This window comes from Paroedura picta, chromosome 4 (genome assembly GCF_049243985.1).
Source record: "Paroedura picta isolate Pp20150507F chromosome 4, Ppicta_v3.0, whole genome shotgun sequence".
Classification (NCBI taxonomy): Eukaryota; Metazoa; Chordata; class Lepidosauria; order Squamata; family Gekkonidae; genus Paroedura; species Paroedura picta.
This window is the reverse complement of record NC_135372.1, coordinates 90,992,975-91,006,392: the sequence shown is the minus strand read 5'-3', so window position 1 is coordinate 91,006,392 and position 13,418 is coordinate 90,992,975. Positions and strand designations below refer to the sequence as shown.

The window sequence follows — 13,418 nt, the reverse complement described above, 5'->3', positions numbered from 1 at the left end:
GCGAGTGCTGTGCGGGCTCGCCTTGGGGGGGAAGGTGGCGACGTGTGGGCAGCCCCGCAGGGAGAGGGACGCAAAAGAAAGCTCCTGCCTCTGTTTCCGTACCGGGTCCTGGTGACGGAGCGGCAGGGGGCTTGAATACAGAGGCTTCCTTTAACGGGAGGGGGGAGCGACCACCTTAGCCAATAAAGGCTGTCGATGTGGAATAGGGCAGGCGTATGACTGGGCAAGGGGCCTTGTAACCCTAGGCTTCATCCCTCTCTTTCGGGTTAGACCTTCATAGTCTCTGTAGTTAAATGTATACAGCCTGGACTGGAGGCTTCCATAAACGGCAAACATCTACCACACAGACGACAGCTTGAAGTATAGCAGTGTAGATTACTTCAGTAAGTGGCCCACCTTGGGTAGGGCTGAGGAGCAGCCCGGGTTTAAGGATTCATGGGTCTGTAGTATCAAAACCAGTTTAAGGATTGGCAGAGAACAACTGGCACTATTACCTGTGCTGGGACAGCAGGGTACCCTTACCAGGGGTAGTTGGAACTTTGGAAACAACTGACAGCTTCTCCCCCCCCCCCCCCCCAGTTTTGCAGTATGAAGACTCCCTAACAATCACAGTGTGAAGGCCCCTTAACCGTACAGCACTGCATGGTCCCTGGGGCTGCATGGCCAATAGGATAAACCGCCTCTGCTCTGGAGAGGCAGCACATAAATTCCCTAAATAAATAACAAGTAGTTTTCTGGAATGACTAGGCCTAGGTTTGTGTGGGCTCCAGATTGCAAACATTAAATTTAAAAAAATGGGTAGTAGTGTCCTGTTGGTTCCAGTATTCTGGTCCTTACCATTGTCACTGTACCACTGAAGCAGCCATGAAATTCCCTTCATTTGTACCATTGGCACAGTGGACTCATGGTACTATACAGTATGCTCAGGTCAGATGGTTGCTTATGTTATTTTTTAAATTATATATTTATATACCGCCCTCCCCGAAGGTTTAGGGTGGTTTACATAAAACAGGAATGATACAGATAACTTAATATGTAATAATAATAATACAAACAACAACAACAAACTTTACTGGCATAAAAAATAGGACAGATCAGAATACAATCAATTAGTTCTTAAATTCACGCAGCTTAATTGCCATTTGTAAGAATTTAGCCACTTTATCAATTGTAACTGGATCCTGATTGGAGAGAAGGAACTGTATGTTGTACTTATCAGAGTAGCCAATACATTTAACTAAGAGTAAATTAGAGCTTTAGCCCGAATAGCATCGTATATGGGGCAGTAAAAAAAACCCCATGCTGTATGGTTTCTATAAAACCTTGTTTACATGGGCAGTGTCTCTGTATGTAAGGGATCTTCTGAAATCTCCCCGTCATAACTACTGATGGGAGGATGTTAAACTTGGCAAGCATAAAAGCCCTGCATTGTTGGGGAATAACAGGATGAGAAAAATAGAATGCTAATTTATCAGATGGTGGAGAGATACCTAAAAGAAGTGTAGAGCATGTTTTTCTAGCTGCTTCATTCATCGTTTGAAATTCAGTATCTAATATTCTGTGCTTTATAGTTTTATATATTGAGTGATTGATGTTGCAGGTGCTAAGGCCAGTGAGTCCAAAGAAATGCCAAGCATTTGGATTTTTCTCTCAATATAATGAAACCAGTTGGAAGTCAGTAGTTCTGAGAGCATTAGAGAAGTAAAAGTGGCAGATTCAGAATAAAAGACTAAACACAACCAAAACTTAATAGTAAGCAGCCAGGCCCTGGTCTCCAACAGTCTTAGGTTTGTTTCCAAAGAGAGAGCAGCATAAGGTACACAGTTAGAGATGCCCAGAATGCTTTGCAGAAAGGAGGATTGAATGCTTTCAACTGCATGGTTGAAAGCACTTATCCATATCAGGATTCCATAGAGGAGCTGAGAGCATGACTTAGCATTAAAAACTTTGAAAGCTGCTGGTACAAATTGGTTACCCTTGGTGTAGAAGAAGCAGGCGACAGCCTAAGCGTTGTTCCTTGCAGTGTTTATTATATACTTCCAGTGTACAGTCCAACTCGCATTATAATGAAAGTGTATACTCAGGTATTTAAAATGCCTAAATTGCTCAATAATGTTCCCTTGGATGTTCAAGCTAAAAGGTTTCCATGATTTTGTAAAGACCAGCACTTTGGACTTCCCAATCTTTAACCGCTCCTGCGGAGCGGATTATATAGTCGGTTAAGGGCACCCAAGGCGGGCCCTGTCCGTGATGAGGGAAGGGTGCCGATAGGCCCCTTCCCCTGGACTGACAATTGGAGGACCCAATCGGCAGGCGCTTCACGCCTGCCGATTGGGCCCTCCGATTGTCGGCTCGTGATTGGTCCCTTGCCGCCGGACTGACGAACTGGGAGGCGCAAAGCGCCTCCCGATCCGCCCCCCATCGACAGTGCTCGCTGCAGCTTCCCCGCCGCCATTCGCTTGCTCGCCACGCAGCAGCCACCTCGCCACTGCCCTCTGGCTCCAGCTGCGCCCGCCGCCGCCACCTGCCGCCGCGCCTCACTACCCTGCGCCTCCACAAAGCCGCCCGCGGCCGGGAGCGCCCGCGCCCTCCACCCCACACACCTACACGTGGCCGCGTCCCCGCTCCCGCCCGCCACCCGAACGCTGCTGTCGTCGCCCCCATGCCCACACACTCAGGAATGGCCGCCGCAGACCCGTCCACCCAGCCCACACGCCGCCCGAACCTCAACTGGTCACGACGGAGGACCTGCCCCGAGACCCAAGCCTACCTCCTGCCCTCTGAGTCCGCGACCAGCCGCCCGCCCGCTCCATGCTCCTGCCTGACCTCCAACAAGCAGGTAGGATGTGGCCCGGCCCGCCCACTCGCGGCCTCTTCACTGGCCGCCCACCGCCCAGCCTCAGATCGGTCCCCACTGCACCCCAGAACTCCTACACCCAGCTAGCGCCCGCTGTCTGCAGATTACAGCGGGCTCTATTTCTAGTATCCTAACCCCGCCCGCGGGCTTGATTACTAGTATAATAATAATACAGTGATAGCAATAAACAACTTTACAGAACGATAGAACACTGGGGAGAACATTAAATCAATGCGTACTGATGGCCCAGTGGGTGGGGCAAATCTGCAGTGATTGCCATAGGAGGGAGGTTCTGGAGGGCTTATGGGAAGCGGTGTGACTTTCTATTATCTGTTTTTGTATAAGAACAGCCTTGCTGAACCTGGCCTAATATGTCACCATGATTTGTTCATTTGTAACAATGTTTGAAAAACAGATTAAGTATTGCATCGCTATTCTGCTTTAAGAATTTCAAGCTTTTTCATTTCAGAGAACTCATATGTGCCCAGTTCCTCTGACCTGTGTCTGACTTCCAAGTAAACAGATTATAACCCACACAGTCACAGATCTAATGAGAGATGCTGCTTTACCTAATTTGTATATGTTGCTGTTTAAGCCGAGTTTATTTGTTCTGTTCAAAATTATAAGGTGGTTGTGGTGAAATACAATCATTGATGTATTTTGACAGAATATCAGAAGAATATGGGTGCTTGCTGGGTGACCTTGGGCCAGTCAGACACTCTTAGCCTAGCCTGCATCACAGGGTTGTGATAAGAATAAACATAGAAGAGAGAATCATAGAATCATATAGTTGGAAGGGACCTCCAGGGCCATCTAGTCCAACCCCCCCTGCACACCTGCCCCCCCACGGTGACCCCAGTTTCATGCCCAACTGATCCCTCCACCAAAAATCTCCAGAATCCAGCCTGGCCTGGAAGAAATTCACCTACCATCCCACAGTGGTGATTAGCAATTCCCTGGGTATGCAAGGAAAGGCCACAAGAGATAAACACTGGCACATCCCTTCCTGCCCACCCACTCATAATCTGCCTAAGTTCATAATATCAGCATTTCTGTGAGATGACTATGTAGCCTCTGCTTAAAAACTTCCAAAGGAGAACTCACCACCTCCCGAAGAAGACTGTTCCATTGAGGAACCACTCCGTCAGGAACTTCTTCTGGAAGTTTAGCCGAAAATTCTTTTTAATTAATTTCGACCCATTGGTTCTGGTCTGACCCTCTGATGCACCAGAAAACAACTCTGCTCCATCTTCTATATGACAGCCCCTCAAGTATTTGAAGATGGTTACCATATTACCTCTTAGTTGCCTTCTCTCCAGGCTAAACAGCCCAAGCTTCCTCAGCCTTTCCTCATGTGACTTGGTCTCCAAACACCTCAACATCTTTGGACACACTCCCTCTGGACACACTCCAGTTTCTCAACATCTTTCTGTAGTTGTGGTGTCCAAAACTGAACACAGTATTCTAAGTGAGGTCTTACCAGAGTAAAGTGGTAACTTCACCTCACATGATCTGGACACTATACTTCTTTTAATATAGTCCAAAATCCCATTTGCCTTTTTAGCTACCGAGTCACACTGCTGACTGTGTGGACTACTAAGATCCCCAGATCCTTTTTACACATACTACTGCCGTGACAAGTTTCACACATCCAATAGTGATGCATTTGATTTTTCCTGCCAAAATGAAGAACTTTACATTTTTTACTGTTAAAATTCATTTTATTCATTTTAGCCCAGTTTTCCAGCCTGTCAAGATCATCCTGTATCCTGATTCTGTCTTCTGGTGTGCTTGCTACCTCTCCCAGTTTAGTATCATCTGCAAATTGAATAATCACCACCTCTATTCCTTCATCCAAATTATTTATGAATACGTTGAACAACACAGGACCCAGGACAGATCCCTGAGGCACTCCACTCATCACTCCTCTCCAAGAAGTTGACGAATCATTACAAGCACCCTTTGGGTGCAATCTGTCAACCAGTTCTCGATCCACCTAACAATAATAGGATCCATACTGCATTTTACCAATTTGCCAATATCATGCAGAACCTTATCATAAGCCTTATTGAAATCAAGTAAAGAAGACTGATGAAAGTTGTTTTGAGATACCCACCTGGGAAAAAAGTGATGAATTCCATGGTATTTAGCTAAGAGCCATTGTTGTTCCTACCTTTGTGCATTTGTTTAGTTTTGACCACTGTTACTAGTCATGTCTGCCTCATGTAGCAATTATATTTTTGTCGCAGAATTTTAAAAAGTTAGAATTGTTAACAAATTCTAGAAGCATTTGAGCATGCTGCATGATAAAAGTTGTCTTCTTTTATTACTTGCAGGTAGAGGAGGCTGGGCAAGTCTTTCTTTTGATGAAGAAAGACTATCGGATTTCACGCAATGTACGCCTGGCCTGGTTTCTTAATCATTTGCATCAAGTCATTATGGCAGTGCCTGAATCAGAGTTGGTGAGTGAGTGAGCTACATGTAGGCCTATTTCTGAATGATAAATTCCCAAGAAGGATAAAGTAAGATGTGTTTTGGGTTGATGAGAAATGAAAAGTTTTACAGGAAAGATCCCTGTGATTTTTTTACTTGCCCATTTCTTTTTGTTTGTTTTACTTGTGTCTCTGTTCATTTTTCCCCTTCTGAAGGCAAAATCAGACAGTGAATTGGATATTCTCAGCATACTACCAAGTAGCTGGCAGCCTGATGAGCCTGTGCAGCCTAGACCTTACCTATTGGTGCCTTCTACAAAAGTCACCTTCTTTGCACGCCAGTACCGTTTTGTGATTGAACTAGACTTGAGTCCTTCTACAGGGATTGTGGTAAGTTTGTCAGTCTTCAAAATAACTGAACATTTTAAGTGCATATACATGCATGCTCTTCCCTATGTCCCTTTCTACCAACATGACTGAATTATTTTGTAAGTTTAATAGTGAGTTCTGATTGATTGGTTAGATTTATATAACTGCCCCTTTAGGCACAAGTATTTTCATTAAAAGGTGCTCTAGATTTTGTTAAGGATGAAAATTAGGGATGGGCACAAACCAACTGATGAACTAAAGTTCATCATGAATTTTGACCTCTTTGGGAAGCAATATTCATGTACTGAAGAAGCACTATGAATTTGACAAGATATGATTCAGTTCATGGCCGTTCATGAGAAGCAGAAAGCACGGGCTTAAACCTTTGCATTTCATGAAAAACAGCTTGCTTAGCTATTTGGTTTAAATGTCTGGGGGCCATTTAAATTACTGCTTTCCATTTTCTGCATAAAGCTGTGGGGAACAGGAACAGTTGGAACTATTTAAACCCTTGCTTCCTGTTCCCCATAGCTTTTTGCAAAAAAAGGGTCTTAGGAGTGGGTTCAGTTTTCTCTGCATAGCTCAGCTGTTTAAAGGGGCTTTCTTGGACTGTGCTGCCTGCCCAAGAAAGCCTTTTAAACAGCTGATCCATTGCTCCTGCAGCAGCCAGTCTCTGGGGCTTGTTGCCCAAGAAAGCCTTTTAAACAGCTGATCCATTGCTCCTGCAGCAGCCAGTCTCTGGGGCTTATTGCCCAAGAAAGCCCCATTTAAACAGCTGAACCATGTGGAGCAGTTCCCCCCATGCGGCTCAGCTGTTTAAAGTGGCTTTCTTGAGTTAGGCTCTGAGCCATTTAAATCACTGTCCTCTGCTCCCTGTGGAAAGCTGCAGGAAGCAGAAAACAGTGATTTAAATTACTCCCAGCCAATTAAACCAAAAGCAGCTGGAAGCAGAAAGCAGGGATTACAAAACCAGTTTGATTTGTGAACCAACCTGATTCATATATGTTCATGGTTTGGTTCCTGGTTCAGCCACAAACTGAACCATAAAAATGTGAAAATCTCTAGTGAAAATCAGCCTATAATAATAAAATAACACTGCTGTGTGCTTCTGTCACCCTTTTCTACTTCCTTGTGCTGGAAATGTATCCCCTCTTAAGCTTGTTTAAGAAACTTTATATCTGTCAAAAAGAACAACCATCTAGGAGCTATTTCCTGTCCTGATGGCATTCACTCAGGTGCTCTCTCTGCTGTTTCTAGGAGTGACTCTATAACACATCTCTTAATTGAAAACCTACCTTAGAACCAAGGTGGGCAAAACGTTTGACTACCTTTCAGTTTTGTCTCCTCCAGGATGATTCTACAGGGGAGATAATTTTTGATGAAGTATTCTATGCCCTTTCTCGATGCTTAGTGGGTTTGTTGAAACCCTTTCGAATCCCAGGCTCAGGCATTATCTATCAACCTGAGATCTTTATTACTATCCAAGCATATTCTTCCATCATTGGCCTACCGACACACCAGGTAAAATTGTGTGCCTTCTGTCTCTTCATCATAATTATATGAGAATGTGCTATCCTCCTTGGGACCCAAAGACATGCTGGACTATAGTTTTAATTTCCTGCTGCTAGGAAAAGCAACCTAGAAGGCATTTATGGACATATGCTGCAAATCAGATATGTGCTCCATGACACTGTACATATGTTCATATTTCAAACTAACTGTGAACTAAAATCTGAAGTTTTACTGCTGATCATCATGCTTTTTCCTCACAGTAGTCTCACAGAGCAATCCATAGCAGAGTTGTACATTTCTAAATCCAGTGATGCCAATAGGCTTAGGAGAATGTAACTCTGCTTAGAAACTCATTGTTAGTTGCACACTATTGTAATTCTTCCACAAACTTTGGTTACTTTTATTGGCAGTTCTTGCTCCACAAATGATTGGCAAATGTCTGCCTTCAAAATTGACCAATTTATGTGGCTAACTGGAATTGTACAAGTGGAACTGAGCTGTAGTAGACCTAACAAAGCATATGAAATAATTGAAGTTGGATCCAGGTTCACCTATGACAGTGGTCCCCAACCCCCGGTCCGGAGACCAGTCGGGACCGGGCCACAGTTCCTCCTCGTCCTCCTCCCTGGCTGCTGCCTCGGGGGCTGCCCTGCCACTCTGCTGCTGGCTCACCTTTGGTGCTCTTTAGCGGCCGCCATGGCTGGGGCTCCTCCTCAGCGTGGCACTGCGCAGCTGCTGCTGGCAGGGCCCCCCAGCGGGCGGCGGGAAGTCAGGGGTGCCAGCGGGAAAGCAAGTGGAGCAGGGGCTCAGGCGGTGGTAGTAAAGTCCCTCAGCAAAAGACTACCCCCCCGGGCCTCAGTAAAATTGTCAAGCGTTGACTGGTCCCCGCTGATAAAAAGCTTGAGGACTACTGACTTATGACACAGTATGTCACATTTATATAAGGGAAGAAGGAAAAAGGAAAGAAGGAAAAGTGTCTAGGCGTACAGGCAACTTTTTTACTGTTGTAATCCTTTCACAATTGCACAAATGACAGCAGAGTGGATAGAGTCTGATAAGCTATGGATTTTCATGTAATCTTACACTCTTTCATCATTATAATGTGCTTTAAGTGATGCTGCAATGTGGTGTGCCATGGAAAGGATTGCAACTTTCATCCTAATAAAACCTACACATGGCATTTTGGTTATCACTCTAAGAATTATTTAGGTTAGCTAAAATCAAAATTCAGAAATGGAAATATTACACATTTAGAACATTTGCATATATTTCCTTGCTGTTGACCTTTTTAAGTTTTTGATTTGTTTGGGTCAGGTTATTTTCTCCTTTTTGTTTTGGAGATTTGGTTCCTTTTCCTGCTTTGATGTGTTTTCTGTGTGTCTTGCATCAGCCCACATTTTTGTCACAATCTGTCACTGAAGGGCAGAAGTAGAGAGCTAGAGGAGTTCAATGAGGTGGTGAAGGAAAAATAGGAAGGTAGGATGATAAAATGATGAGCAGACAGGCAAATAATGCCTGTCTATCATCTCCTCCCTCTTTTTATGTTTTTTATGGTTGAGGCCAAAATGCATTAGGTTTGCTGCTGGTTAATGCATGGTTGGTAGTAAAACATTCATGGCTTACTGTTTGGTAGGGCAACTGACTTGACAGATAAATGACTGGGTGACATATCTGAATTGGATGATTGCTGAAATTTTTTTTGGGGGGGGTAGGGTAGAAGAAGAGTTGGTTCTTATATGCCGCTTTTCCCTACCCGAAGGAGGCTCAAAGCGGCTTACAGTTGCCTTCCCATTCCTCTCCCCACAGCAGACACCCTGTGGGGTGGGTGAGACTGAGAGAGCCCTGATATCACTGCTCGGTCAGAACAATTTTATCAGTGCCGACTGGAAAGTTCTGTTGTTATACAAAGCCAGAAAAGTGCTATAACATAACCACCTTTGACTTAACAAAGTGCGAGTTTTAGCTTCATTTTCCTATTTGGCATTTTGTGGTGGTGTAAGTTTGTAGCGGTGTCTTTGTGGAACACTGGAGTATCAATGACGCTGGTACAATTTTCCATTGAAGTTCATATTCCTGTTCAGCTTGCGTGGATGTTCTTAAGGAAGGTGGAATGAAAGATTCAATATACATTGAAGTGTGGCTTTCCTCTTGACAATTGAGATAACGGAATGAAAACTGGTATTCACTTTCAGGACACAGACAACACTGTCCAATTCAAAAAATTAAGTTTATTCCCTGAATCTTGTTAAGCAAAGGGGAGGGGACGTTTGTAAAATGTGTTGTAATATAACATTTGAAGCAAGGTAAACAGGACAGTGATTTACATCGTTGATGAGATTACATATATCCTGTATCCTATTATTTTAACCCAGAAATTCTTTTTCTTCAGGGAATATCATTTAATGATATCTGTTAGAATACTTGAGAATACTTGCTTTACACTGTACATATTTCAGGTGCTCTTCCAGGGTTGTCTGTTGGATGAGACTAAAACAGAGAGTTTCCTGCAGCAAGTTTACAGACAACTGTGTGCTTTTGAAAACAAAGTGGCTGAGATGCTTCAGCAACAGTATGAGCCCAGAACTCAGGTAAGAGGGTCCTCTCAGTTACTTCAGTGAATGGGAGAAGTTATCATATTGGTATCTCTTTCAGCCCGTGGATCTGTCTCTCTAACCATGCTGGAAACATACTCCTCGGAAAAGCATAGATTTTTTTTTAAGTTGGATTTTAGTAGCTTTTATGTTTCTTTTATTTATACCCTGGCTTTCTCCCTGATAGAGACCCAAAGCCGTTTACATTGTTCTCTTCTCCTCTGTTTTATCCTCACAACACCCCTATGACATAGGCTAGACTGAGAATTTGTGAGTGGCCAGCAAACTTCTGTAGCACAGTGGGGATTTGAACCTAGGTCTCCCAAATCCTATTCTGATACTAACCACTATACCAAACTAGCCTTCACTTCCATGTGGGGAGGGCTTTTAAAGATGATGGCCTTTATATTGTAGATTTGCACACTGCATTATTTTTGGGTCCAACACTATTAAATATAGGAGACTCTCTAAATCAGAGGTCCCCCAACATTTTTAGCCTAAATGGGCAGAGCCTCAAAATGATTCCCATAGGAAATGTAACTAGCCACAAAATGGCTGCCGCATCTTACCTTCCTTCACACAGTGACGATCCTTGCACTGTGGTGGCAACTGCTTCCAAAGTAACATTTTTTAAATCTGCAAAGCCAATAAAAAGCTTTTCTGGGAAAAGCCCCACCTACTGTCTAAAAGCACTTGGCACTGGCAGGCACCAGGAAAAGTGTCAGTGGACACAATGGTGCCCACCAGCAACATGTTGCAAACCCCTGCTCAAACGAGTAAATTCTGCCAGTCTTTCCCTTGACTATCATACAATAACAAAGCAATATCTTGTATCAATCATAGATACTAACATTACAAAATGAAAACGTTATCTATAAAAATGATCTCCAACTCTTAGTATCGTAAGTTAAATTGTGTTTATCATACATAAATCATATAATAGGTGAGTGTGGGCCCATGTGCAGATACTTACGTGCATTGACAGAGCAGCACTAGAGATGATGGAGCAATGAGGCTCCTCAGCCAGTTGCTCCAGCACCATTGCCTCAGTCTCACTGGTTAGAAACTGACAGGAATGAATCATAAAAACATAAAGTTGGAAAGGGCCGTAGGGGTCACAAGTGCAGGATCAGCCTAAAGCATCCATGATAAGTGTCTGCCCAGCTGCTCCTGGGCAGTGAGGGGGAGACCATCAGTGAGGGGGAGATCACTACCTCCTTAGGCAGTTTGAGTCCATTGCTGAACTACTCTGACTGTGGAATTCCCCCCCCCCAAATATCTAGCCAGTATCGTTCTACTTGTAGTTTAAAGCCGTTACTGCGAATGTTATCCTCTGCTGCCAACAAGAACCTTTCCCTGCCCTCCTCCGAGTAACAGCCTTTCAAATATTTAGAGAAAGTAATCATGTCCCCTCTCGACCTCCTCCAGGCTGAACATTCCCTAGTCCCTTAGCCTCTCCTCATAGGGCTTGGTCCCCATCATACTCTTCACTCTCCTCTGCACACTCTCAATTTTGTCCACTTCCTTTTTGAAGTGATGCCTCCAGAATTGCACACAACACTCCAGATGTGGTCTGATCAATGCAGTACACAGCAGAACAATGACATCTTGTAATTTCGATGTGATGCCTCTGTTGATAACAACCCAAGAAGGCATTTACCTTCTTTACCATGACATCACACTGCTCATATTTAGCTTACAGTTCACAGGTACCCCAAGATCTCGTTCATAGACACTGCTACCCAGAAGTGTATCTTCCATCCACATTCATATCTTGTTAAAATCTGTCTCTTCTGAGGTGTTCTTTACTCCTTCCAATTTGTTGTCATCTGCAAATTTAATTCCTCCACCCCCTCATCAAGATCATAGATAAAAATGTTGAAAATTACTGGACCCAGGACTGAACCCTGTGGCACCCCACTGCTCATCTCCCTCCAATCTGATGAAACACCTTTGACAACTACTCCTTGGGTGTTTTCTAACCAGTTCCCTATCCCCCTAACCATCCAAAAATCCTGCAGGGCTCCAGATTACCCATCAGGACATCATAGGGAATCTTGATGGGACTCTTACTGAAATCCTGGTAAACAACATCAGCTGACTTTCTACAATCTAGTACAGTGGTCCCCAACCTTTTTGAGGCTGGGGATCGGCAGGGCAACTGCCCGCCCGCGCAGGTGCGCATGCGCAGCCAGCCCGCACATGCGCAATGCGTGGGCGCGGGCCTGATTCCCTCTCTCCCCCTCCTGCAGTAAGAAGCTTCCCGGGCCGCAAGCTTGCGGCCTGGGAAGTTTTTTACTGCGGGGGGGGGGCGGGGAGAGGGAGCTGTGGCCCGGCGCCATGGCCTTCGCGGCCCGCCACCGGGCTGCGGCCCGCGGGTTGGGGATGGCTGATCTGGCAGGTTCCATTGGAGACAAATCCATGCTAACTTCCCCAGATCACCATGTTGTCCTTCAGATATTTGCAGATTGCCCCCTTTAAAATCTTTTCCGATATCTTCCTTGCAACTGAGGTCAGACTCACTAGCTTGTAGTTTCCTGGACCATCTCTCCTTCCCTTTTTTGATGATTGGGATAACATTCACTCTTCTCCAGTCTCCATAGAGTACTAGGCAAACGCAATTTGACCTTTTTTCTTTTGACTTCTACTGCTCACATTCTGAAGCATCATCCAGATGCAAATTGAGCCATTATCACCCCTCTAGTTGGCAATGGGAAGTGATCATCATTAATGTCTCTTGGATCCAAATATATGGTCAGCTGGCTATTATGTCCTCCCAGGAGTACTAAAGGGCTTACCTAGTCTGTTGGTTTTTAATAATTTTTTACTGCATACAGAGGTCCTCCATCTGCTTGAGGTCAGATTTCAGTTTCTCACAAAGGACAAATGGCACTTTCCTGCACAGGTGGATAACATATTGTCATTGTTTTGTTAATAGTCCTGTAAGCAAATGTTGGTCTCTTTATTTGAATGCCTTATATCCTTCGTTAGTATGATACAGTAACACAAATATGTCTAACCTAATAGGATTTGACTAGCAACTGAATCTAATACTTCTTTGTTTGCAGTGCTGCTTCCCATTTTTTGTTCTAGAGTAACCACAAATGTTGATTTTCCATGTTTCTAGTTTTGGCCTTTCTGACAAGTTTCTATAATCCTGTTCAGATAGTATGTTCACTTGAGCATCCATGTCCAGTTTAGATGGTATGACAGTCTCACCTGCATTGGCAAAATTTAGCCTTGTTCTTCCTGCTTCTACTATACCAGCATAAAATTTCTTATTTGGAGTATCTTCAACTGTGTGCACTTCTCTTTGTTTTTTTATGCTCCAGTTTGGAAGTATCTTGCAAAATGATAGTGCTTCTCACATTTAAAACAATATTTTTCCAAATGTGCTATACTTTTTCTGAATATGCTGCTCAATTTTTGCATGTTTGTCTCTTTTTCCATTCCCCTCCCCTCTAGCAATTGGTTGTGAGGAAGGTCCTTCTATTTTTTAAAAAGGACTGGTTTGTATTTTACTTTAAATTCAGGGAATGGACAACATCTTTAGTTGAATTCAGATATTTGGGCTGTGCCTTGATGTGCATCTTGCAACTTCTGGTATATTTTGGGGTTATATTTGATGGTATCGAACAGCAGTGTTGCAAATTTGCT

The 13,418-nt window shown here is 44.0% G+C and overlaps 1 protein-coding gene across 13 annotated transcripts in view; it reads left to right on the top strand.

Moving 5' to 3' along the window:
* The window catches only part of SZT2 (SZT2 subunit of KICSTOR complex), an 84,481-nt gene that overhangs the window by 132 nt on the left and 70,931 nt on the right, over positions 1–13,418 (top strand). For 4 of the 13 annotated variants that reach the window (XM_077334093.1, XM_077334096.1, XM_077334090.1 and 1 more), the window contains exons 1-5: positions 418–2,839; positions 5,194–5,319; positions 5,506–5,679; positions 6,994–7,179; positions 9,627–9,758. In XM_077334093.1, the coding sequence (XP_077190208.1) occupies positions 2,663–2,839; positions 5,194–5,319; positions 5,506–5,679; positions 6,994–7,179; positions 9,627–9,758 (795 nt within the window). In that variant the 5' untranslated portion in view covers positions 418–2,662. Of the gene's footprint in view, positions 1–14; positions 384–417; positions 2,840–5,193; positions 5,320–5,505; positions 5,680–6,993; positions 7,180–9,626; positions 9,759–13,418 lie in introns of those variants that run through there. The other 9 variants (XM_077334103.1, XM_077334101.1, XM_077334098.1 and 6 more) reach the window with 6 other exon arrangements.